General features: G+C 43.6%; 1 protein-coding gene and 1 non-coding gene across 3 annotated transcripts; one reads left to right on the top strand and one right to left on the bottom strand.

Moving 5' to 3' along the window:
• Positions 1-101: 101 nt before the first annotated feature.
• On the top strand, positions 102-25021 carry MARVELD2 (MARVEL domain containing 2). 2 transcript variants are annotated; one of them, XM_055555126.1, is made up of 7 exons: positions 102-465; positions 6785-7948; positions 9071-9106; positions 14877-15025; positions 19153-19324; positions 22316-22366; positions 22963-25021. In XM_055555126.1, exons 2-7 carry the CDS (start codon positions 6800-6802, stop codon positions 23083-23085), a joined length of 1680 nt encoding a protein of 559 aa, XP_055411101.1. In that variant the 5' UTR covers positions 102-465; positions 6785-6799; the 3' UTR covers positions 23086-25021. The 2 variants fall into 2 exon arrangements, with proteins under 2 accessions (XP_055411101.1, XP_055411100.1); XM_055555125.1 differs by lacking the exon at positions 102-465 and adding an exon at positions 512-639.
• On the bottom strand, positions 5778-5884 carry LOC129633469 (U6 spliceosomal RNA). Its single transcript, XR_008705054.1, has one exon. It is a non-coding gene; the product is annotated as a U6 spliceosomal RNA (small nuclear RNA).
• Positions 25022-26991: the final 1970 nt, after the last annotated feature.

Here is a 26991-nt window from a genome sequence, read left to right as displayed (position 1 = left end):
GTCTGCCATGTATCATTGGACATAGGACACAAGTCTCCTTCATCCAGTGCCAAACTTTTTCAAAAATAGGGAAGGAAGGGAATAGCAAGCTTGCGAAGAACACTCTCCGGAGGGTTTAATCCAATGGCAACCCACTCCAGTATTCTTGCCTGGAAAATCTCATAGACGGAGGAGCCTGGTAGGCTACAGTCCATGGGGTCACCAACAGTCGGACACGACTGAGCGACTTCACTTTCTTTTCTTTTAAAGACCTTTCCAGAGCTCTCCCAGCGGAGCCTGATCCGAAGCTATTGCTGTAAGGTGTGGTTGGCGGGGGTGGGGGACACCGACCCGCCCAAGCCCCAGGCGGGAGTCTGGGCCTGACGAAGCCGGGCGGGGCGAAGCTCGGCCCGGCCCCGCCCCAGGAGCCCGAACTGGGTTTCGGAGCCGCGGGAGGCGAGGGCGCTTTGGCAGGTGGCCGCTCAGGTGAGCTGGGCCCAAGGGGTGGGGCCCACGTGACCGGGACGCGGGCGGGGAGGGGCCGGCGGACCCCAGGCAGGTGCGCGTCGGGGTCGGGGGTGGGCCCCTCGGAGCGTCCTGGGCGCGCGCGCTTGCTGCGCCGCCCGCCACTACCTTCGGCCGAGGCCGGCCGCCGGCGCGGTAAGGGTTGCGGGCCCGGGGGAGAGCTGGGGCCTGGGAAGCAGGAGGGCCCCTCGGCCAGCCAGGTTTCACGCGGCGGACACAGGTGCCGGGCGAGACGCGCCCCACCCCCGGCCGGGAAGCCGCGGTGCTTCCGGGCGCAGGGCTATTCCGACCTGGGCTGGTCCGGCCCAGCTTAGTTCCGGCCGCTTTGGGCCGGAATCTTGAAAGACTGAAATTGCCTTTTCACTCCGACTCGGAGACGCGTACCTGGGGGTGCAGAGTTAAAGACCGAACGAATAGGTGGGGCGGGGAGGCGGGGGGGACGGAGCGACGAGCCGCGGCCTGGGCAGAGACCCCGACAAGGATGCTTGCAACTTTTCCCGGTTCAAAGCGCAGTTCCCTTTCCACTGGAAACCAGTAGTGTGTGAAATCTGCCTGTGTCTGGGGCCCAGCGTAACTTTAAAAGCCAGTTAAGGGTGATTCTGTGGTGTAAAGGTGACCAACTGGATTCCTGTAACACTTTCCTGGGGAGACCGTTTCTTCTAATCACCGCTATGGTGTGTGCAGACCGAAAGAAGTCAGGGCCCCGGGGCTTGAACAAAACAAAAATTCGCCCTGCCTCAGCGTGCTGATTCTAACTGGACTCTCTATGAGTCCCTGAAAGACGCTAGGGGTATCCAGATATAGAAATGTAAAAATACAACTGACTGGATCCTTCTAAAATCACATAATTTGCTATTACACATTTCTTCAAAATTTGGAATTTTGACTTTTTAAGGTGATCTTAGGCTTCCCTTGTAGCTCAGTCAGTAAAGAATATGCCTGCAATGCGGGAGACCCGGGTTCGTTTCCTGGATCGGAAAGATCCCCTGGAGAAGGAAATGGCAACCCACTCCAGTATTCTTGCCTGAAGAATCGCAGAAACAGAGGAGCCTGGCGGGCTACAGTCCATGGGGCCACAAGAGTCGGACACGTCTTAGCGACTTAACCAAACCACCACCAAGGTGTTCTAATTCAAATAAGCTACTTTTCACAAGTCTTTCTGTTGTTCAGTCTCTTAAGTCGCGTCGCACTCTTTGCATCCCCATGTAGGTAGCCCTGCCTGTTCTTCACTATCTCTTAGTTTGCTGAAACTCATGTCCATTGAATCGGTGATGCCATTAGAAGTGAGCATGAATTAGATCCATTATGAGTGAGTGAAGTCGCTCAGTCGTGTCTGACTCTTTGCGACCCCATGGACTATAGCCTACCAGGCTCCTCTGTCCATGGGATTTTCCAGGCAGTAATACTGGAGTGGATTGCCATTTCCTTTTGCCAAACTGCTGCTGCTGCTACTGCTGCTGAGTCGCTTCAGTCATGTCTGACTCTGTGCGACCCCAGAGAGGGCAACCCACCAGGCTCCCCCGTCCCTGGGATTCTCCAGGCAAGAACACTGGAGTGGGTTGCCATTTCCTTCTCCAATGCATGAAAGTGAAAAGTGAAAGTGAAGTCGCTCAGTCGTGTCCGACTCCTAGCGACCCCATGGACTGCAGCCTACCAGGTTTCTCGGTCCATGGGATTTGCCAGGCAAGAGTACTGGAGTGGGTTGCCATTGCCTTCTCCATTCGCCAAACTGGTATCCCTTAAATGCCTGTATATCAAAGACATTGAAGGATATGTAAAACTTGTTAAAGTTATTTGTTGTGCTTTTGCCGCTACTTTTTTTAGGAAAATGTATTTCAAGAATTATACTAGTACTACGCATTCGTAGAATTTAAGTACTTTTAGACAACAGATAAAGAGATAAAGGACCAAAAAATACTGCTAATTGCTATCATTTATATAAATTATTTTCTATACTAAATTTTTTCTCCTACTTTTCATTGGGCACCATGTTGGGACTCACAGTTAATTCTTTAAAATTGGAGTGCCCCTTTAGAATTTAGACCCCAGAATTTAGACCTCTCCAGCTCCACTCAATACCCAGGTGATTGTATTTAGTCTGTGGTAGTATATACCCTTCAGTGGGCAGCCTACCTACTTGTTAGCTTTGCCTGAACTTTTAACAGGTATCTTAGACTCTCTTTAGGCTGCTCCTCCAAGGACTAAGCTGGACAGTGTAGAAATGTTGTAGATAAAATGATCTGATGTCTGGGATTTGCTTTAATCTGTTGATGAATAAGGGGGAAGGTATAGATGAAACAGTATTGATAAGTTGATAATTATTGAAGGTTGCTAATGGGCGCATAAGGACTTGTAATACTATTCTTTCCACTTTTTATTGTTTGGAAGTTTCTTTATTAAAAATTTTAATTCCCTGTACAGAGAGTTTGACCTCTTCTTGCTATCTTTGTTGCCACCACCATGGCCCACTGGAGTACAGTTGACCCTTGAACAACACAGCTTTGAACTGTGAGGGTCCACTGAGTTACTTTTTTTTTTTTCTTCCCCAATAAATATTTATACAGAACTGAGTGGTTTGCAGTTGGTTGAATCCCTGGGTTTGGAATCACAACTACACCTTACCAACTCCTCCTGTGTTGGTCAAGGGTCAACTGTATTTCAGTGACCTCCTAGCCGGTCTCCCTCTTTTCACTCTTTTCTCCTGGAATGTACTATTAACACAGCATCCAGAGTGATCCTGTTTAAAAAAATAGTAACATCATGTCAGACCTCTACTGAAATTTTCCAGTGGCTTCTCATGTCACTCCCAATAGAAGCCTGAATCCTTTCTAATGATTTTTAAGTCCTAAGGATTCAGACAGCCTCAATTCTGCTACGCACCCTCTCATGCTGTTGCTGCCTCCATGCCTCAACAATGCTAGGCACTCCCACTTTAAGGCTTTTACGCTAGCTGTTCCAGCTGCCTGAAGCACTTCCCCTGATACCTGCCTGGCATCTTCTCTCATCTCCTTCGTTTCTATATTCAGATGTCTTGTTCTCTCTGAAGAATTCCCTGGCCACTCTATGTAAAATTATAGCATCCTATCTACACTGCACTTCTTACCCTCTTTCCCAACTTTGTTCGTTGGCATCTCGTTCACTTGCCTTATCTATCATCTGTCATCCCTGCTCCCCACCCCCAGAATTTAAGCTGCATGGAGGCAAGGATTTCCGTCAACCTTTTTCACCGATACATCTTCAGGAAACCTTGTGTGTGACAGGTACTTGGTAAAGAATTGTTTGAGTGATTAGATCTCTGTTTGACAAAGTAAAAACAAAACCTTAGGAATTTCTAAATTGTTCAACATCGTAAAGGTGGGATTACCAGCTTTAATTCTGAGATCTTTACAGTGCCAAGTACAATACCATGCGCCCAGGGAGCCTTCAATAAATACTCATGAGCAGTTTGAGGGAGAAAAGCATTGTACCTTAAACGTAGTAGTTATAATAGCAAATAGTTTCCTTTTTGCATATGTGTTCAGGTCATTGATTTCTTGAAGGAAATCATCAAATTTGATAAAAAGTTATAGATATTTTCTATTTTTCAGATGGACTAAATACTCTCTAACACGACTGGGCGACTTCACTTTCACTTTTCACTTTCCTGCATTGGAGAAGGACATGGCAACCCACTCCAGTGTTCTTGCCTGGAGAATCCCAGGGACGGGGGAGCCTGGTGGGCTGCCATCCGTGGGGTCGCACAGAGTCGGACACGACTGAAGCAACTTAGTTTAGCAAGATAGCTTTTTGGGCTTCCTTTGTGGCTCAGCTGGTAAATAATCCACCTGCAATGGCAGGAGACCTGGGTTTGATCCCTGGGTTGGGAAGATGCCCTGGAAAAGGGAAAGGCTACCTACTCCAATATTCTGGCCTGGAGAATTCCATGGACTGTATATCCATGGGGTTGCAAAGAGACAGTACCTTCTAAAAAGATTTTTTATTTATTTATGGCTGCATTGGGTCTTTGTTGCTACGCACAGGCTTTCTCTGGTTGCAGTGAACAGGGGCTACTCTCTAGTTAACGGTGTGTGACTTACTGCAGAGCACGGGCTCTAGGCGCTTGGGCTCAGTAGTTGCGGCTCACAGGGTTAAAGCTTTGGGCGCAGTAGTTGTGGTCCACAGGCTTCGTAGCCCCGAGGCAGATGGAATCTTCACAGACCAGGGATTGAAAGCATGTCCCCTGCACTGCCATGCAAATTCTTAATCACTGACCACCAGGCAAGTCTTCTGAGATACTTTATGAGTCTTTCCATGGCTGCAGCAAATCACCTTTATTTTTTTTTATTTTATTTTCTTTTTAAACTTTACATAATTGTATTAGTTTTGCCAAATATCAAAATGAATCCGTCACAGGTATACATGTGTTCCCCATCCTGAACCCTCCTCCCTCCTCCCTCCCCATTCCATCCCTCTGGGTCGTCCCAGTGCACCAGCCCCAAGCATCCAGTATCGTGCATCGAACCTGGACTGGCAACTCATTTCATACATGATATTTTACATGTTTCAATGCCATTCTCCCAAATCTTCCCACCCTCCCCCTCTCTCTCAGAGTCCATAAGACTATTCTATACATCAGTATCTCTTTTGCTGTCTCATACACAGGGTTATTGTTACCATCTTTCTAAATTCCATGTATATGCGTTAGTATACTGTATTGGTGTTTTTCTTTCTGGCTTACTTCACTCTGTATAATAGGCTCCAGTTTCATCCACCTCATTAGAACTGATTCAAATGTATTCTTTTTAATGGCTGAGTAATACTCCATTGTGTATATGTACCACAGCTTTCTTATCCATTCATCTGCTGATGGACATCTAGGTTGCTTCCATGTCCTGGCTATTATAAACAGTGCTGCGATGAACATTGGGGTACACGTGTCTCTGTCCCTTCTGGTTTTCTCAGTGTGTATGCCCAGCAGTAGGATTGCTGGATCATAAGGCAGTTCTATTTCCAGTTTTTTAAGGAATCTCCACACTCTTCTCCATAGTGGCTGTACTAGTTTGCATTCCCACCAACAGTGTAAGAGGGTTCCTTTTTCTCCACACCCTCTCCAGCATTTATTACTTGTAGACTTTTGGATCGCAGCCATTCTGACTGGTGTGAAATGGTACCTCATAGTGGTTTTGATTTGCATTTCTCTGATAATGAGTGATGTTGAGCATCTTTTCATGTGTTTGTTAGCCATCTGTATGTCTTCTTTGGAGAAATGTCTATTTAGTTCTTTGGCCCATTTTAAAAATATGGAACGCTTCACGAATTTGCGTGTCATCCTTGTGCAGGGGCCATGCTAATCTTCTCTGTATCGTTCCAATTTTAGTATATGTGCTGCCGAAGCGAGCACAGCAAATCACCTTTAAATAATTGCTCTGGAAAGAGTGATGTCCATGGGCATTGCTGTGGCTCTTAGAAGTCAATTTTCTAGTACCAAGCGTTATGCCATTAGAGTGGAAGAAGTGACTCCCAAAACGTGACTTCCCGAGTTAGGAAGGAAAGGGGCTCTCCACTCCATGTGTTTACCAGACTGATTCTCGTGGGCTGTTCCAAAACAGACTTGAGTTAATGAAAGTGAGTATTTGCTGACCCATCAAGTTTCGTATGCTCAAACTCTTAAATATGTTTATTTAGATATTTGAGGAAAGGACTCTGCTTGGAATGTGTGAACACCCTGCATTAAAATTTAGTCTCATTTTTGGTTTTTTACATTTTGTTGTTTATAGGGCTCGTAGGTAAATTTGACTTATAAATGTTGTAATCCCTAAAGGTTTAAGATTTTAATTGCCCTTAAATCTCATAGAATGGTTCTGTATCCCTGGTTAACATAATTGTTACACATGTTTAAAATGTATGTATTTTGGAGAAGGAAATGGCAACCCACTCCAGTATCCTTGCCTGGAGAATCCCATGGACAGAGGAGCCTGGACATGACTGAGCGACTTTTTACTTTTACTTAGTAACTATATAACATCCAGCTAAAGACTGGCAGGCAGGTATTCTTTCTGCCCCCTTCTGATGTCTATGTCAGAAGCTTTCCCTATCTCCTTTATACTTTAATAAAACTTTATTACACACAAAAATAATAAAATAAAATGTATGTATTTGCTTTGTCATTTTCTATATCATGATGATTAGATATGATCATATTGGTTTCCTGAATATGATCATTTGCTACTAAGTGACTAAAACCAGCATCATTGAAGGGTACATAACTAAGCATAAGAGATAACTTTAATCCTGACTCCAGGTGTGAACATCACAAATGTCGTCCAGTGACAGAAGATCCAGGAATCAGGACAGACACTATGATGAGGTCCCAAGGGACTCAGACTATCCAGATGGCACCATAAGAACCTTCCAGACTCTTCGAGACAGTGAGCTGGCCGTGAGCGCTGATCCATTGCCACCACCCCCTCTCCCATTACAGCCGCCCTTCGGCCCAGAATTCTACTCAAGTGACACAGAGGAACCGGCCATAGCGCCGGATCTCAAGCCTGTAAGACGCTTTGTCCCTGAGTCCTGGAAGAAGTTCTTCAGAGGGAAGAAAAAGGACCCGGAGTGGGATAAGCCAGTGTCAGACATCAGATACATCTCCGATGGAGTGGAGTGTTCACCTCCAGCCTCGCCCACAAGATCAAACCATCGTTCACCCCCAAATTCCTGCAAAGATCCTCACGGCGGGTTCGAAGGCAGCTGGCATTCCCAGAAAGAGACTGAGGCCATGTTTCCTCACGATCCCTATGGATCCCTAGGCCGACACACGCACACAGCCCGAACCTACAGCGAGAAGGTAGAGGAGTATCACCTTAGGTATTCCTACATGAAGTCGTGGGCAGGCCTGCTGCGGATCCTGGGGGTGGCCGAGCTGCTGCTGGGGGCCGGCGTTTTCGCTTGTGTCACAGCGTACATTCACAAGGACAGCGAATGGTATAACATGTTTGGGTATTCACAGCCCTACGGCATAGGAGGCATGGGTGGCCTGGGCAGTACCTATGGGGGCTATTACTACAGTGGCCCCAAAACTGCCTTTGTCCTTGTGGTTGCTGGCTTGGCCTGGGTGACCACCATCATCATCCTGGTGCTTGGCATGTCCATGTATTATCGGACCATCCTCTTGGACTCAAATTGGTGGCCCCTCACTGAATTTGGAATCAATGTCTCCTTGTTCATTTTGTACATGGCCGCAGCCATAGTCTATGTGAATGATACCAACCGAGGGGGACTCTGCTACTATCCGTTATTTAACACGCCAGTGAACGCAGGATTCTGCCGGGTGGAAGGAGGGCAGATCGCAGCCATGATCTTCCTCTTTGTCACCATGATTGTTTATCTCATCGGTGCTTTGGTTTGCCTAAAGTTGTGGAGGCACGAGGCGGCTCGGAGACACAGGGAATACACTGAGCAGCAGGAGGTAAGGGATTTCACCATCTTTGTTCTTTCTTTCTGCTATTAGCTCCCTCCTTAAATACCTATAGTTCTCAAAACAAAGCTGTCGTTGTTGTTTTTAATGGTCTGAAGTTCCAAAGGCCTCACTCTGTATCTGACACGCTCTGCCCAGATAACCCACTCTGGCGTGTCACTGTTATGTAAGGTCGCAAGCAGACCCCAGATGTGTAAGGTAATATATAGTTCGTTGGTTGCACTATTGTCTGTCCAATATGTAAGAGAACACACAGCTATTGAATTTCTATAAAGAAGAACAACAACATATTCAGTAAAGTAAATGGCCCATCATTAAGAACAATCTTGATTCCTTAGTATGGTAAGACTTAATAAAAAGCATAATTGTTCAGTTGCAAGAGCAAAGTGCTCATTTAAATCTGTAATGAAATCTGAAACCCACTTTTCTTGGAGTTTATAAATTTATCTCAGTATTGTAAGCATATTTTTAAGTTTTACATCTGTGTATGCAAAGTACAGAATTTTAAATTCTAATCAGTGTGAAATCAGATAGTGAAACACATCCTTATAATTTTATGTAATTTAATAATAATGGAGTTACTATCACTTCAAATTCTATGTTATTATGGCTGTCACTCATATAATTCTGTTATTTCTTTTCCTTTTCTTAACAGAAGCTTGTTTTTATAAGAGTTTGCATAATGGTTGATTAAACTTGAATGATGCCTGTTTGTGTTGCTGTAACTTCCTAAATGTTAAGACATACTGGCGTGTAGCTTTTTTAATTATAAAATTAATAATGTAACCATTCCAAACTCTTTAATTGTGTGAGGCAGTGGGAATCAAGAATAAATAAAATCTCTAGGTAGTTCAAGGCAACTCCATAATCGTCGCCACCATCTCCTTATTGGCAGCTCTGTTCTCTGCTCCTGATTGACAGGGAGTCACAATTATTTCTCCTCCTCGGATTCTCCACTGGTCCACCAAAGTGTGGCCAGGAGAGTCAGGAATCCATCTGTAGAGAAGCAGTATCTATAAAATTGAAATTGGGCTATCAGTACAAAGGGACAACACTATTTGCTCAGTAGCTTCGCGCACCTCTAAAAAGTCGTTTCAACTCTTTCTGTTCCAGATAAGTGAGCCATCGTTACCATCGAAAAGGAAAGTGGTAAGAACCAAGTCCACGTCCTGTTTTATCTCTGGATTTGCCAGTTTTCTCTCTTGTCTGTTTGTAGATTACCTGTCTGTAAAAGTGTGTCTATTGCAGTAAGTTTGTAATAGGACTTTTTATCTTTTTTCTAATACTAAGAGGGCCAAATCAGACAGGGCTATTTGTAGCATCTTTTAGTTTTGTTAGCTGAAAGCGTCTGCAAGTGAACACAGTTGGTTCTTATTATATATTTGTTTGTTTGTTTTTTTTTTAATGAAGGCGATTCTCCCCCAGTTTTTTCAGTGTCTTCAGTTCTTCTCCATTCTTTCCTATTCTTGTCATGCTGCTTTCAGATGCCAAATTTTGTCGTGTTGAGAAAGAAATCCCCATTCCACAGTTTACTGACTGTGACGGTAGACAAGGTGCTTGCCTTCCCAGGCCTCAGTTTCTTAATCTGTAAAATTGAGATACTAATAATTTCTACCTCACAAGTTTGCTTGAGAGGATTAACTGAGATGCTGTTATTATAATTATTGTATATATAGAATAATGTAATATATTTCAATCATAATTTTACCTCATTGAAAAGTTCTTTTTTTTAAGATATTGGGCATTATTTTTTTCCTTTTTTTTGGAGGCGGGGGAGGCCACATGGGATGCGGTATTTTAGTTCCTGGACTAGAAACTGAACCCATGCCCCTATAGTGGAAGCATGGAGTCCTAATCATTGGACCACTAGGAAAGTCCCTGGGCATTATTTCTAAGCAAAAAGATAAGAACCCAACCTTTGGATTTGTTTGTTTCTTTAAAAAGGAAGTGTATTCCCTTAATTCAAAATGCAGAAGGCTGTCTCACAAAGTCTTCTCTCATCCCTGTATGGTGGCTCCCCAGCTCTCCCGTGGGGGCTACCAGTGTTACCAGTATCCTATATGTGCTTTCAGAAGTGTGTTAGATAGATATCTATTTGCTTTACTCCTTCTTTTACACAAGTGGTAGCATACCATACCTACTGTTATATCCCTTATTTTTTTCTCTTAACGATGTATTTCTAAGATTTTTTCCTTATTAGTACATAGAAAACTTCTGCATTCTTGGTTTCCAACTACGGAGTATTGCATTTTATGGTTAGACTGTAATTCATTTAGTCAGATATTAACATATAAGTTGTTTCTAGCCTCTCACTATTAAAAATAATGCTACAGTGAATAACCTTATACATACGACTACATACTTATACGGACTTCCTTTCATATATGTGCAAGAACACTGAAATTCTGAGAAGAGAGTTTCTGGATCAAAAGGCATGTACATTTTTGGTTTGACTGCCAGATTGCCCAATAGAAGGTCTACCAATTTCTATCCCCAACACACTACAGGCTTCCTCACACCCTCACCACACAGTGTTAGGAAATTTGTTAACATCTGTCAACCTGGTAGGTGAAAAATATCACTAATGTAGAAATTTGCATTTCTCTTATCAGGAGTGAGGTTGAGCCTTTTTCATATGTTTGCATTTTCTTCCCTATTAACTGTCTGTTTATATCTTGTCCAGTTTTTTTTAATTGGGTTGCTAATTTCCTTAAGTTCTTTTTTGTTAAATGCATTCATTTTGAAAATACCTTTGATGAGGTTCTTTTTCACTTTGTTCTCAATTATGTTGTAACATACAAATATTAATACTATTTGAAAACATCTTATTCATGCTGAAATAAGGACGTTATTAAGTGGATGAGCAACAGCCTGTCTCAGCAATCATGATTAAAACATCGGTGTCATTATTAATTCATTCATTGAACAAACACGTGACAGGTTGTAGGCCCGTGACATGGATACAACAAGGAACACTATCTCCATTTCCCAGGGGCTTACAAATCTAGTGAAAAACACAGACAAAAGATTAGTGGAGTGATTGTGTGTGAGTGTGAGAGCAAGCGAGCAAGAAGTACAAAACTAAATAACTCACAGATTTGTGTTTCTGTGTCATCTCGGGAAATCAATTTATGAATGATAGTATCTCAAGTTCAACATTATTCATTGATCAAAGCAACTTTGAGGATCTGTAATTAGTCATGGTTTTTAAAGGGTCAGTTGCATTAAATGATTGACTCATATATGAAGTCATCTGAATTACAGCTGAGCCTTGCTGTGGTTTTCTTGGAGATCCGTAAATCTTTAGAAATCAAGGGATATCTGACCAGTCCTGACTGACCACACATGGGGATAAGTGAGACTGGTATTAATAGCTGATCTATAGTATATTGAAGAGTTTCTCACAGGACAGTGTGGACCTAATGTTACAAACCTCTACAGTTTAAACATTGTTCATAGAATTAGAGCAATACTGCTTTGTACGGGGGGAGGGGGTTGCATTTTGGTTGTTTTTTAATTGTACTTTGTTTTAACTTCCTGATTCTCTTGTGTTTTAGTTCATTTTAAATGTTCATTTATTTATTCAACATTAATTGCGTCAGGATATACATTTCAGTTAGACTTGTGACTAACTCAGCGACTAACGATCAGAGTAAGCTAAATGGATCATCATTTCTACAGAAAGAAGTTCTAAGTCCTTAAGTGGTGAGCAGATTTCTTAACTAGAAAAGTCAAAATCTAACCTGGAGAAGTTCCCTGGTGGTCCAGTGGCTAAGACTCCACATTCCCAATGCAGGGGGTCTGGGTTCAATCCCTGGTCAGAGAACTAGACCCCACATGCTGCAACTAAGATCTGATGCAGCCAAATAAATAAATAATTTTTTCTAATCTAATCTGGGCATAAAAAGCAATAGTGTGGGTTTGGGATTGGGGTCTGTGCATCATGACATCAAATACACTTACAGGGAGGGACAGTCAGAAATTGAACAAGAGCACCCTGAAACACATGTCTGACTCTCCCCATTTCTAACTTGACAATGTATTCCTCCAGCCCATTTTTTATTTGAAAAGCTTAGTAATTGTATCCATAACGTTACTTACCCCAGGCTTAATTGCTTTCTCTTGCCTCACAGCAAAGCTTTTCTGTGACAAGACTAGTTTTTGCTAGATGCAGAGAAAGGTCATGAAATCTGGGGCCATGTGTTCGTAATCTGGAGTACTGTTTGAGAGTGGTGTGTCCTAGGGCTGGAGCCCAATTAACTTCCTTTCAGTGAAAGCCTGAAGAGGTTTTCATTTTTGTGTCATGTCTAGTTCTAGATTTTTTTCCCCAGGAGATTTTCTGAATTGATATCAGTGTGGTTCACCCAAAAAGAGTGAAAGAAAATGTTAAGAGCATAAAAACAGGGGGAAAAATGTAAAGCAGGTGAGATAGTCTGTGTGGAAATATGATTTCTTAGAACTCCTTTTTATATTAAAAGGTGAATCTTGGAATTAGGGACGGGCAAGTAAGGAAAATGAATAGCTTTGGCTTGAAAAAACTTGGTGACTGCACCCATGAAATTAAAAGACACTTGCTCCTTGGAAGAAAAGCTACGACCAACCTAGATAGCATATTCAAAAGCAGACACATTACTTTGCCAACAAAGGTCCGTCTAGTCAAAGCTATGGTTTTTTCAGTAGTCATGTATGGATGTGAGAGTTGGACTATAAAGAAAGCTGAGCGCCGAAGAATTGATGCTTTTGAAGTGTGGTGTTGGAGCAGATTCTTGAGAGTCCCATTGGGCTGCAAGGAGATCCAACCAGTCCATCATAAAGGAAATCAGTCCTGAATATTCATTGGAAGGACTGATGGTGAAACTGAAACTCCGATACTTTGGCCACCTGATGCGAAGAACCGACTCACTGGCAAAGATCCTGAGGCTGGGAAAGATTGAAGGCGTGAGGAGAAGGGGACTACAGAGGATGAGATGGTTGGATGGACATGAGTTTGAGCAAGCTCCAGGAGTTGGTGATGGACAGGGAGGCCTGGCGTGCTGCGATTCACAGGGTTGCAAAGAGTCAGAAATGACTGAGCGACTGAACTGACTGACTGACTGAGGGGGGAGCCTCACATGGACTCTCCTGTCCAATGTGACTACCTGGGTAGAATTCGTGATTTTGACCACGCAATCTGAGCCTGCCCCAGCGCTGCTGACCAAGAGGGTCAGTGTGCTCCCTGGACACTTCTCAGGCAGCTGTGGGGGAAAACAGGTTGTTAAATATTTAGAAGCTAGAAAGGGATGCCGTGAAATGGAAATTCACTTACTTAAGCCAAAAAATTTCCACTGATTTTAATACCATGTTGGATTTTCAAGATTAAGCATTAAAGAATTCAGTAGGATGAAGAAGTGGCCTTCTGACCATCGAGGAACAAAGTGCAACAGATGCTAACCTCAGAATATGTTTCCTAAAATAGTCTTGTTTGATCCCGTTTCCTCTGGGTTTTCTGCTCTCCACTCGCGTTCCTGCTGTTTGGGTCCGTAGCTGGGCATCGTTTCTGCGGAGGAGCCCTGGTTCCCCTTCCACCTGCCCGGGTGCAGGCTTCCCCTCTCGGTAGCCCTCCCCCAGGGCAAGTCAGCAGCCTCCACATCTAAGCTGGGCTTATCCATGGGCTGCACTATTTGGTGAGTTAACAGTTGGAGGTTTTTAGCGTGAGCTAATGTTAAATGAGACCTCAAATGCAGCCTCTGAGAGATAGAGAAATCAGGAAACAAAGGATTTGCAAAGCTGCCTGACCAGGTAAAGAGCAAGGTTTTAAATTCCTGTTTTATATTTTGATTTCAATAGACTAGGGTCCCTCCCCAGCCACTCTCAATTAGTTGATGGAGTTTTATTCAGCAAGCAGGGACTGAAGACCGGAGGCGTGGAGGGAGTTTTCTTCTATGTCACGGAAAGCAGTGTGCCTTTGCCCACCTCCGCCCATCACAGCCTCGTTTCTAGCATGCTACTTGGGCTTCCCTGGTAGCTCAGTAATTAAAGAATACGCCCACGATGTGGGAGAGCTGAGTTTGATCCCTGGATTGGGAAGATACCCTGGAGTAGGAAATGGCAACCCACTCCAGTGTTATTGCCTGGAGAATCCCCATGGGCAGAGGAGCCTGGTGAGTTACAGTCCATGGGGTCGCAAAGAGTTGGACACGACTGAGCAACAAGCATAGCACCACAACCAGAACTTCAGGGAACTTTAGGATTGAGTGATACACATTTAAGAACACCAGGGCTTCCCTGGTGGCTCAGACGGTAAAGTGTCTGCCTGCAATGCGGGAGACCTGGGTTCGGAAGATCCCCTGGAGAAGGAAATGGCAATCCACTCCAGCACTCTTGCCTGGAAAATCCCATGGACGGAGGAGCCTGATAGGCTACAGTCCATGGGGTCGCAAAGAGTCGGACACGATATACATTTAAGTAAACTGATTTCCTCCTTTTATTCATTTAAAGAACCCAAAAGTCAAAAAGTACTGTTTTTGAGGGGCTTTAGGTTTTTTTTTTTTCCTTGGCTGTGCCATGCAACTCACAGGACCTGGGCTTTCAGCAGTGAGAGCTTAGTCTTAACTAGAAAGGCCTGGGTTTTCATTGTTGCTTTTCACTTCATAGCTGTGAGACCTTGAATTCACTGACTCTGAACTTTACTCCTTTATTTGTAATGTGGAAACCCCTCTCCTGGAATCCACCAGCCTCTCCAGCCTGCTTGGTATTCTGGGCACTGCCCAGTGGGGCCCCCAAGCACTCTATTCCTTTTTTTTTTTTTAATGAGACTAGATTTTTAAATTATTATTATTTATTTATTTTTGACTGTGCTGGGTCTTTATTCCTCTAAGAATGAAGTTGAGTTTTTTTTGCTCTGTTTATAAATAAATCCTCTTTTCCCCTCTAACTGTAGTGTGACATGGCCACCAGTTGTGAGAGACAGAGAGACCAAGAAGTTAATTTTAAAGAACTGAGAGCAACAAAAATGAAACCTGAACTTCTGAGTGGACCTATTCCCCCGGGCCACATCCCAAAACCCATCGTGATGCCAGACTACGTGGCGTGAGTATCTGCCTTTCTTCAAGGTAGAGATAGCGAGGTTCCATTTGGAATTTCATTTTTCTGTTCGTCTTCAAGTTAATACTCTGCTTAAAGTCAATTATATTTGAACAGTTGTTTGTTTCCTGAGAGGTAGTATATTGAACTGAAGGTACAGTATGGTCACTGAGAAATAAGGTAATAAGCTGATTTCCTGTTCCTCTTGTTTTAATGAAAAAGTTATCACTTTGATTTCCTTTTCTTCCAATTTTGAGATATAAGTGACCTACAGCTCTGTTTATGTTTAGTGTGTACAGTGTAATGAAATCATGAACTTACATGCATCATAAAATGTTCATCACAGTAGGTTTAGTGAACAGCCATCATCTCATATAGATACAAAATGAAAGAAAGGAAAAAATTTTTTTCTTGTGATGAGAACTCTTAGGATTTGCTCTTTTAATAATTTTCATATATAACATACAGCAGTGTTAATTGTGTTTATCATGTTGTACATTGCGTCTCTGATACTTGTTTATCTCATAGCTGAAAGTTCATAGGTTTTGATGACCTTCATCCAATTTTCTCTCCCTAAACTTCCTCTTCCCCTACCCCTGCCTCTGGTAACCACAGATCTGATCTCTTTTTCTGTGAGTTTGTTTTTGAAGCATAATTGACCTACAACAGTATGTTAGTTCCTGGTATACAACATAATGATACAGTATTTCTATACTTTTCAAAATCATCCCCAGGATAAGTCTGTTATCATCTGTCATCAAACAAAGATACTACATAGTTATTGATTATACTCGCTGCACTGGACATGTCGTACCTGTGACTCATTTATTTTGCAGCTGAAAGTTTTTACCTGTTAATCTGCTTTACCAATTTCTTTTTTTCCCCCACCTCTCTCCTCTCTGGCAACCACTACTTATAGGTGACATAGATGGTTTTATGGCTTTTGTCTTTTAACCTTCCTACTAGCTTTATACGGGCTTCCCTGGTGGCTCAGAGGGTAAAGAGTCTGTCTGCAGTGCAGGAGACCCGGGTTCGATTCCTGGGTTGGGAAGATCCCCTGGAGAAGGAAATGGAAACCTACTCCAGTACCCTTTGCTAGAAAATCCCATGGACAGAGGTCTGGTAGGCTACAGTCCATGAGGTCGAAAAGAGTCGGTCGCAACTGAGTGATTTCACTTTCACTAGCTTTGTACACCGAGAAGGCAATGGCACCCCACTCCAGTACTCTTGCCTGGAAAATCCCACGGATGGAGGAGCCTGGTAGGCTGCAGTCCATGGGGTCACACAGAGTCAGACACGACTGAGCAACTTCACTTTCACTTTTCACTTTCATGCATTGGAGAAAGAAATGGCAGCCCACTCCAGTGTTCTTGCCTGGAGAATCCCAGGGATGGCGGAGCCTGGTGGGCTGCCGTCTATGGGGTCGCAGAGTCGGACAAGACTGAAGCGACTTAGCAGCAGCAGCAGCAGCAGCTTTGTACAGGGCTGATTTACTACCTTTACTGTATATTTGCCTTTACCAATAAGATTTTTCTTTTTTTAATTTTCAGGTTTCTAGTTAATGGTCTTTTCTACTTAAAGAAGTTCCTTTAACATTTCTTGTAAAGCTAGTTTGGTGGTACTAAATCTTATCTTCTGCTTGTCCGTAAAATTTTTTGTTTGTTTGTTTTTTGTTTTTGTCTGTAAATTTTTGATCTCTCCATGATATCTGAATGAAAGCCTTACCAGGTAGAGTATTTCTTGGTTGTAGATGTTCCCCTATCATCACGTTGAATATATTCTATCACTCCCTTCTGGCCTACAGAGTTTCTACTGAAATGTCATGTGATAGCCTTTATGCCAGTTCCCTTGTGATAAATTGTTGCTTTTCCTTTGCTGCCCAGGCTAGGGAAGTTTTTAGCTATTAATGTGTCTAAATATTTTCTCTGTCCCTTTTTCTGTCTGTCCTCCTGGGACCCCTATAATGTGAATGTCAGTGTTCATGATGTTGCCCCAGAGGTCTCCTAAAGTGTTCTCACATATTTTTGTTAAATCTTTTTTTGGCTCAAGTGAGTGATTTCCATTGCTCTGTCTTCCAGTTTGCTGATCTGTGGCTGTGTATCATCTTATCTACTATTGCCTCCTTTTCGGTAGACTTTTCATTTCAGTTATTGTATTCTTCAGCTGAGCTTGGTGTCCTTTTTATTTTTTCACTCTTTGTTTAAACCTTCTAACTTCTCACCCTGCTCATACACTCTTCTCCTGAGTTCTTTGAACATCTTTATAAGTATAATCAGGTAGTTTGCTTATTTCCACTTTACTTGGTTTTCTGGAGTTTTACCTTGTTTCTTCATTTGGAACGTAATTTGCTGTGGCTTCATTTTGCCTAATTTGCTGTTTTCATTTCTGTGTGTTGGTTGGCAGTTTTGTTTCTTGGCCTTGAAGTATGGCTTTTTGTAGAAGATGCCCCGTGTGTCCCCGTGGCGCACTCCCTTCTCGTCAGCAGAGCTGCACGCTCTAACGGTGTCCCCTGTGAGGGCTGCATGGGCCCTGCTGTGACGGCAGGCTGCCTACCGCGGATGTCTGCTCGGCGTGGCTGCCTCCCAGTCCTGCTGCCAGGCCCAGCCTTGTGAGGAGGTTGCTGGCCTCTGGTGGGTGGAGCTGGGTCATAAGGTTGATGCCTGTGAAGTCCTGGGGGGTCCTGAGGCTAGTGTTGGTCCACAGGTGGGCAGAGCTGGTTTCCAGGGTTGGTGGTTGCAGGCCTGGGGAGCCCAGATCTAGGGTCAGCCTGCTTGAGTGAGGCCAGTTCCTGGCATGGCTGGCTGTGGAGTCCAGGGTGTCTCAAAGCTGGTATCCGGTCCCAGGGCAGCTGCTTTGGGGCCCAAAGTGTCTCAGAACTGAGCTTGATCTTCTCATGTTGGTGGGTATGCCAGGGTCTGGCCAGGTGAAAGCTTGCGGCAGGGGTTGGGGGGAGGGTTAGTCCCGTGACTTCAGCCTGTTGATGGGAAAGCTGGGGCCCAAGGGATCCCAAGGGTAGTGCCAGCCAGCTGGTGGGGTGGCGCCAGGTTCCAGGGTCCTGGAGTTGGTGTGCGCCCACTAGTAGGGCCAGGTGCTGGGGCGAGTGCTGGCCCACAGGTAGGCAGAGCTGGGTCCTGGGGTCTCTGGCTATAGGGTCGAGGGGTCCCAGAGCTAGTGTTGGTCTTCTGGTCGACAGGCCCACCTGGCCCCCTAGTGAGTGGTACTGTGACCCCACCTGGCTAGCTGCTGGGCCTGAGGCATCCCAGTACTGGTGCTCACAGGCTGTGGGCTGGGCATCCCAGTACTGGTGCTCACAGGCTGGTGGGCAGGGCATCCCAGCACTGGTGCTCACAGGCTGGTGGGCAGGGCATCCCAGCACTGTGCTCACAGGCTGGTGGGCTGGGCATCCCAGTACTGTGCTCACAAGCTGGTGGGCTGGGCATCCCAGTACTGTGCTCACAGGCTGGTGGGCAGGGCCTGGTCCCTGCACCAGTAAGCCAGAGGGAGGGTTCCAGAATGGCGCTCGTGGTAGAACAAGCTCCACAGAATAGCTGCTGTCAGTGTCTGTGTCCTCAGGGCGAGTTCCAGTTGCCTCTTGCCTCTCTGGGAGGCTCTCCAGGATCAGCGGTGGGTCTGACCCAGATGTCTTTCAAATAACTGCTTCTGCTCTGGATCCCGGAGCGTGTGAGATTTTGTGTGCATCTTTTGAGGGTAGAGACTATTTGCCACAGGCCTCAGAGTCTCCTGAAAGTAAGGCTTGCTGACCTTCAACACCAAATTGTCTGGGGCCTTGTCTTCCCAGTGCAGAAGAGCCCAGCGTGGGGCTCAGACACCTCACTCCTTGAGCAGACCTTCTGCAGTTGTGGTTAGCCTCCCGTTTGTGGGCTTCCCATCCAGGGGTATGGGTCTTGACTTTACTGTATCTCTGCCCTCCTACCCATCTTGTTGTGGTTGCTTCTTTAGTAAACATCTTTAGTTGTAGAAGATATCGTCTGCTAGTCTTCTGGTCTCTCTCAGCAATAGTTGCTCTATAAATAGTTGTAATTTTGCTGTGGCCATAGAAGGAGGTGAGCTCAGGATCTTCCTACTCCACCATCTTGGCCACGCTTCAACTTTGGTGTATTTTTTTTCCTCAGGAAATACCCTATGATTCAGACAAGTGATGAGCGAGAACGCTATAAAGCTGTGTTCCAGGACCAGTTTGCAGAGTACAAAGAGCTCTCTGCAGAAGTCCAGGCCATCCTGAGGAAGTTTGATGAGCTGGATGCCGTGATGAGCAGATTGCCACATCGTTCAGAAAACCAGCAGGTGAGGGCCTGCACTGTTGGGGCAGAGTTCTGATAGAGGAAGGATGAATTCTGACTTTGTCCAAAATGTAGAGGAGGCATAACCGTATACATCTGCTGTCTGGGGAAGTCACTTGAGATCTTCAGGGTGACAATTCAAAATATATCATTTAATGTCTTTTGCTTTCAATTGTTAAACTGCATTTTATTTTCCTACTTAAGTAAAATATAAATTTGCCTAAGGTACACACTGAGTCAATTAGGGTCCCAAAGGAGACAGACAGCACACTCAAACTAAGATAATTTGAGGAGGGTTTATTCACAAATGGTGGACGGAGTGTAGAGGAGCCGCCAGTGGCCGTGCATCTCCAGGGTAAGTCACAGCTGAGCAGCTAGCACCCCAGGCCCAGAGAGCACAGCGGGTAAGGGTGGAAAGTGGACCTGAGGCCGCACATGTGAGCTGCAGGGCCCGTGCTGCAGACCGATGACCGTGGCTATGGCAGAAAGGAAAACCAAGGTGGACACGGCAGTCATAGAAGACTCATGCTTTTTCTCCAATGTTTTGTCTTTTTCACATTTTAATATCTGGGAAATCAGGATGCCCTCATAATCAATGGCATTTTTTTACCTGACATGCATTTCTTTCATTGAAATATAATTCACATAACATAAATTCATTGCTTTTAAGTGTCAATTCAGTGGTTTCGTATTTTTTTGTTTGTTTGTTTTGGGTTTTTGTGGGGTTTTTTGGCTATGCCATACAACCTGTGAGATCCCAGTTTCCCTGATCAGGGATTGAACCCACTCCCTCAGCAGTGTAAGCCCAGAGTCCTAACCACTGGACTGTCAGGAAACTCCCTGGTTGGCTTTAATATATTCACAAAGTTGTATAACCATTACCACTCTAATTCCAGAACATTTTTATTACCCCTCCTAAAAAAAATATACCCCTTAGTACTAATTCCCCATTTCCCCTCTCTCCAACCACTGACAACTACTAATGCTTTCTGTCTGTATGAATTTGCTTATTTTGAACACTTCGTGTAAATGCAGTAATATAAGTGTGTGCATGCTCTGGCACTCAGTTGTGTCCAACTCTTTGCAACCCCATGGACTGTAGCCCACCAGGCTCCTCTGTCCGCAGAATTTTTCAGGCAAGTTTGCTGAAGTGGTTGCCATTTCCTCCTCCAGGGGCTCTTCCCAACCCAGGGATCAAATGCGCATCTCCTGCACTGGCAGATCCTTTACCCCTGCGGCACCTGGGAATTGGCCTCGAATGTCTGGCTTCTTTTGTTTAGCCTCATGTTTTCAAGGTTCATCAGTGTTGGGTCAGAAATCAATATTTCATTATTTTTTATGGTGGAATAATAATATTCCTTTGTATGAATTTCTTTATCCATTTATCAGACAATGGACAGTGGATTGTTTCCATGTTTGGGCTATTATAAATAATGCTGCTATGCACATTTGTGTGTAAAGGAACACACACATGTAAAGGAACATTTATCCTTTATAAAAAGAATGTATTAATCTAATCTACCACTTGTGTCATTGAAATTTTTAAAACTCATACAGCATTTTTTTTAATAAATGTCAAATGTATGTATATAGAGTCTATATCCATATTATATGGGGCTTCCCTGGTGGCGCTAGTGGTAAAGAACCCGCCTGCCAAAGGAGGAGACATAAGAGTCACAACTTCAACCCCTGGGTCAGGAAGATCCCCTGGAGGAGGGCATGGCAACCCACTCCAGTATTCTTGCCTGGAGAATCCCATGGACAGAGGAGCCTGGAGGGCTACAGTCCATAGGTTTGCAAAGAGTTGGACACGACTGAAGCAACTTAGCACACACATGCATATTTTATATGTAGATATGTATAGTCTTCTCCTGAGACCTCTGTTAGTTGGGCATCTTTGTTTTGACCAGACTTTTACACATACATTTAAATGAGTTATAATTATGAGCTCTGCAAGCCAAATGTGTAGAGTAGTGACATTTTCCCAGGCTTGGAGTGATGGAAAGGTGTTGGCTAAGAGACACCTGTACCGGGAACCATGAGGAGTCCAGCACAGAAGGCAGGCCCAGGATCAGTTAGTACCGTCTGGTGAACAGACAAGGTCCACAGTTCCAAGAAGGGTGACCAAGTTTAGAAGGGAAGGAGCAGGCACAAAGCATCTAGGTCAGCGCAGGCTGGGAATAGCAGGCTGGTTGGCAGACAGATGTTAGAAACCCAACCGTCTTGTGTAGTCTCGAAGCCCAGGCCCGGTGGTCTCAGGTTTGTAGGCTTTGTATGAGTGAACAGGGCTCAGGCAGGTGGGTCTGTAGTTGGTGGGGTGGCAGGGTCCTGATTACAGCAGGCACAGAGAGACTGAGTCCTCCAATGATAATCCCACAGGGTGTCGACAATACTCATTTCCTCTGGTTTTTACCACGGCTTGGCAAGTAAGTAGCCAAACGACAGGGCCGCAGTTAGTCTCGGTGTCTCCTCCAGGCCTTATCCAAAGTGGAGATATTAATTGTATCACAAAAGACAGCCTCTGGTCCTCAGGCTGAACTTTGCATGGGCAGGAGTCTGCCAGCCAGGCTTATTCATCTCCAGTGTGTACTCAGTACTCAGTGGCCAGTGTACTACTGAGACATTCTTTTTTTTTTCCCCTTGCTGTGCTGGATCTTGGTTGTTGCCTGCGGGCTTTCTCTAGTTCCAGCAAGCGGGGGCTTACTCTCTAGTTGCGATGCCCAGGCTTCTCATTTCAGTGGCTTCTCTTGTTGCAGAGCGCGGGCTCTAGGGCACCGGGCTTCAGTAGTTACAGCACTGAGGCTCAGTAGTTGTGGCAGGTGGGCTTAGTTGCTCTTTGCGGCATGTGGGATCTTCCCAGACCAGGGATCAAACCCATGTCCCCCTGCATTGGTAGGCAGATTCTTAACCACTAGACCACCAGGGAAGTCCTCTTGAGATAGGATCTGAGTAACTGCAAATATTTTCATTCACGTATATGATATATTATTTTTAGGAACATGAGAGAATTTCAAGAATCCACCAAGAGCTTAAGAAAAAAAGGAATGTGAGTAAAACCATTTCCTTCTTATGGTGTAGCCTTATCCAGGTACAGTGGTGTCGGCTGACAGACTTCAGATTGTTGAAGCTAATGTAGTTCTTGTTTTGTGATTCTTAAGATGCTACTTGTTAGGAACCGCGGGTGGCTGCTGGGCGCCCTCTGTCCTCTCTGTCCTGAATACACTCTGCTGTGCCTGCTTTAGGAACCCAGGGAAATGAGCCCCCTGACGGAGCTCTTCACCCACATTCATTCACAGATTTAAGTTCTTCTAGAGGTTTCTAATTCCATCCCTAACTTAATTGCACAAATCAGTAGAGGCTGGGGAGTGCTTTTAGTAATCCATGGTTTACTCTTTAATGTATTCTAAACTACTCAAGTTAAGGGCACATCAGCTCCCTACTTCTGACTCAATTTTGCTGTGAACCAAAAGCTGTTCTAAAAAATAAAATCTACTGAAGTACATGTAGAGAACTTCCTATTATTCTAGTTGGGCAGATTTTGAAATCTGCTATGAAAGGCCATTTTCTGGGTGATAATGTGTGTTTCTATGGTTTTCACTGAGGAAGCCAGCGGCTGGGATAACAGCTATGTTTCTTTTCCAGGATCCTACATTTCTAGAAAAAAAAGAACGCTGTGATTATCTGAAGAATAAACTTTCTCACATAAAGCAAAAGATTCAAGAATATGATAAAGTAATGAATTGGGATGTACAGGATTATTCTTAAAACTTATTTGAAGCCACTTTTTTATATCATGCTTAATATTTATTTACTATCTTTTTTATGCTGGTGTCTGTGATAGAGAAGCAAATGCCTCATGAATAGGCTTCTGGTTGGTTTAGCTGGTATGTCACGTTAAGACAGTTTGCAATTGCATTTCAGACATTTCAAAACAAATTCAATTTTACTAAGGGCCTTTACTGAGAGTGGAAGAAATTCTGGACTCATCTGTGTGCAAGTGATATTTATGTTGTTCGAATTGATTCGGATATTGTGTCCTTGTGGTGGCGATCGAGTGAAGTCATCAGTTCTGGTGCTGCTCTTTCCTTTTTTACTTAGGCCGGTTCCTGGGACTTCTTAGGACAAATGTCTCATCCTAGCCAAAGATGTCATTTCTTCCCTTGAAAGGGGTTTGAATCCGAGATCAACATTTTCAAGCCTTATGACCGTGGGCAAGTTGCTTAACCTGCCTGTGTCCATTTCCTCATCTGTACAATGGGGCAAATTATAGTACCTACCTCACAGGGTTGTTATGAGGATTAAATGAGTTACTTTTGTGAGCACTTGGAGCACACTCTAAGCATTGCACCAGTGTTTGTGAAATACAGACGTGTTTGTGGAGTGAATAATCTACCCAGAGTAAGTCTCAAAGTAAGGACCTTAATGAGCAAGTCCAGCCAGCTAACCCAAGGCCATGGCCTATAAATAACTCTTACACACGTTGCTTCCCTGTGGCCCTGTGCCCGCTGGGGTCCAGTGCAACCTTCTTACCTTTCTTTAATCAACGTCACTGTGTACACACCTTCATGTTCCCACAGCCCAGCCATTCCTCTAAACCTCAAATGGAAAGACTGAGCTTTTACTGTTTCTTTTTCTGTCCTGTTTAGACGTCCATCCTAAGGCCCCGCGATGTTACATCTTACTTAGAACCTCCCTTCGCTTTATTGGAATGCTTCATCATCCCAAGAATTAGCTTGACTTTAAGGCTTTATTCATGAGAAATGTTTTATTTTTGTTAATGTGAACAAGAGACTGCCTTAAAAATGTTTTTTAAAAAATCATTGTTATTGGACCCTATTCGGCAGCATCTATCTTATAGATAATTTCCCAGGTATAGAAGTACAAGTCACTAAGTTGGGCCTGACTCTTTTGACCCCATGGACTGTAGCCTACCGGGCTCTTCTGTCCATGGAATTCTCCAGGCAAGAATACTGGAATGGTTGCCATTTCCTTCTCCTGGTGAGAAAGACGTAAGTAAGTAGTAGTAAGGAAGTAGTAGGAAGTAAGTAAGAAGTAGTAAGACATAAAACTAATGCTTTGGAAAGATAAAATTAAGGAGCAGCAAAAATGTTTAGAAAAAAGGAGACCAGGTGGGAGAATGCAACAAATCAGAAATATAATGTTTGCTTCTTATAGCTGCCATTCAAATAATTAATACTTGAGGAATTTTCTAAGGTGATAAAACCAAAGAAAAGCATGTGGAAAAACAAACTGGTTACCGAATAAGCTTTCTAGTTCTTCTTTGTCAGTGAAATCCCATTTAGTGTATATTGTTAATATTTTCAGTCCTCAGTTCTCAGACAATGCTTAGGGTGCTACGAGTCTTAAGAGGTGATACTGAGGAAAGTGTGAGGCCCCCTCTGAAACCCTTCTAATGAACTAGAACAGCTTCACTTTCTGTTTTATATACTGGGGTCCCATGTTAACATTTCACTTAAGAAAAACACCTATGCTTTAAAAAAAAAAAGATGAAATAATACCACTTTGATAAACTATAAAGAGTTAGATTCATACTGAAATGAAGTGTCAGGGAAATTTAACTTGTGAAACTATATGTTTTACCATAATTGTAAATGTTAATCTTTGAAAACCCATGTTGTAATGTTGATTTTTGCAGTTTTTATGTAAATACGTAGGTTTATTAAAATTTCAGTTACCCGTTGTTTTGTGTGTGCCCTTTATTGTTGACTTTGCTGGCATTCCTGAGTTGACTGGGCATGTTCTTGAAAATATTTTCCATTATCAGAAAGTAAAGTGGAAAGTCATTGAAAGCTTGTAGGTCATAATGCTCGGGTGACCCCTCCCCCACTACTTGCAGGAATTCAAAGTCAAGGCCGCTGTTGGTTTCCTTAGGCTGCCTGCCTTAACCACGTACCACAAGCTTAACACAGAAGTGTGTTGTCTCACAGTTCTGCAGGCTAGAAGTTGCAATCAGGGTGTCAGCATGACCAAGCTCCCTTGAAGCGTATAGGGGAAGCCTTCCAGCTTCGGATGCTTTTGGCTGGCTGTCTTTGGCCTTCCTTGACTTGTGTACATATCGCCTGAATCCTCTGTCCTCACGTGTCCTTCTCCCTGTGCCTGTCTTCACACGGCCGTCATATTGGATCAGGGACCCACACTCTCTAGTCGCCTCATCTTAACTAATTATACCTGCGAAGACCCCGTGTCCAAACACTGTCACATCCTGAGGTCCCAGAGATTAGGACATCAACCTATCCTTTTTGGAGGGGACACAGTTCAACACATAACAGCCACTGTGAGCAAGCTGTGAGATTCAGAAAAAGAGTTCCCTGTATATTTTTTATTTTAGCTGACTTTTGACATGTATTCTATTTTGAAACAGTATGAGAACATATAAGTATATCTAAAATTTGGAAGGCGAAAAGTATATATCCTTCACTCATTCATTTGCCAGTTGTATGCCAAGTGCCTTCTTTGGCCAGATGTTCTAGTACTGAAGATTTGGTAGTCAGTAAAACAGGAGAGACCCTGTCTTAACAGGAGATACAAATGAGAAGACAAAGGGATGGTGATGAAGTATGCATTTTTCTTATGTGCATTTCGAGAAATGGTCTGCATAGCCTGATACTGAGATGCCCCACTGTTTAAAAGATAGACAATACGGGGAAAAAATACAGTTTTTTCTGACTCATATTTTTTTAATTAAAAAATTTTAAAGGAGAAAAAAAAACTAATAGATACAAAAGCATCTTAAGTGGTCTCCTTTACTACCATAAGTCTGTGTTTAAAGAAGTGAAGCTGGGAGGCTGCACCAGCGTGTGGTAAAGCAGCTCTCCTACGCTAGAGAAGATACGCTGAGTCAAACGAAGGCAAGAAGAGCCCAGCAGGAGGGGAAGGTGCGCTTCAAGCTGGCAGCAACCAAGGCTCCGTTATTTCCTGTGTGATCTCAACAAAGGAACCTGAGCGTTAGCCTCCTTACCTGTGATGGGATAGTATTACTACCTGATGATACTGCTATCAAAATGAATGAAATACTGTTAGTAAAATTTCAAGAAGATGCTTGTTTAATTAGTGGTAGCTAGATACTCAAACTATACTTTTCATGGAGTTAGATAATGATCTGTCTGTTTTAAAGATAGAATATCAAAAATGACTAATAATAATGATAAAAGGTTTTTTCAGGAAGTATAGGTAATGTGTAAACTGTAGAAAATTTATAAAATGATAATAAGCTTATGCACTTCCTCCCAAGCTCACACAAATAAAACTGCCCATAATTTTGACCCCTAAAGATAGTCACTGTTTACATTTGAGATCATATCCTTCCATTCTCATCTTACACAAGTGTATGTATAAGCATGTAAAGAAAGAATTGTGGTATTTACAAAACAAGTTTATTACAAATAGCATGCTGTGTTTTGCATTTTACTTAATAAAAAGTAATTTTTCTGAATTTAGAGTTTTTACGTTTTCTGTTTCATTTTAATGCAATGCAGTTATCATTGTTTCAAAGTGATTAATGCTCATATTGTGGGAAAATAAAGAATGGGAGTTAGTTCTAGATTCAAGCTGCATGGCCTCAGGCAAGTCACTAAACTCTGAGCAATGGAATTAGATGAGACAAAAGTACCTGAAATAATTTTGTAAACTATACATCTCTGTGAAAATCCT

This window comes from Bubalus kerabau, chromosome 18 (assembly GCF_029407905.1).
Source record: "Bubalus kerabau isolate K-KA32 ecotype Philippines breed swamp buffalo chromosome 18, PCC_UOA_SB_1v2, whole genome shotgun sequence".
NCBI classification, from domain to species: Eukaryota; Metazoa; Chordata; class Mammalia; order Artiodactyla; family Bovidae; genus Bubalus; species Bubalus kerabau.
This window is presented reverse-complemented; position numbering and strand designations above follow the sequence as displayed.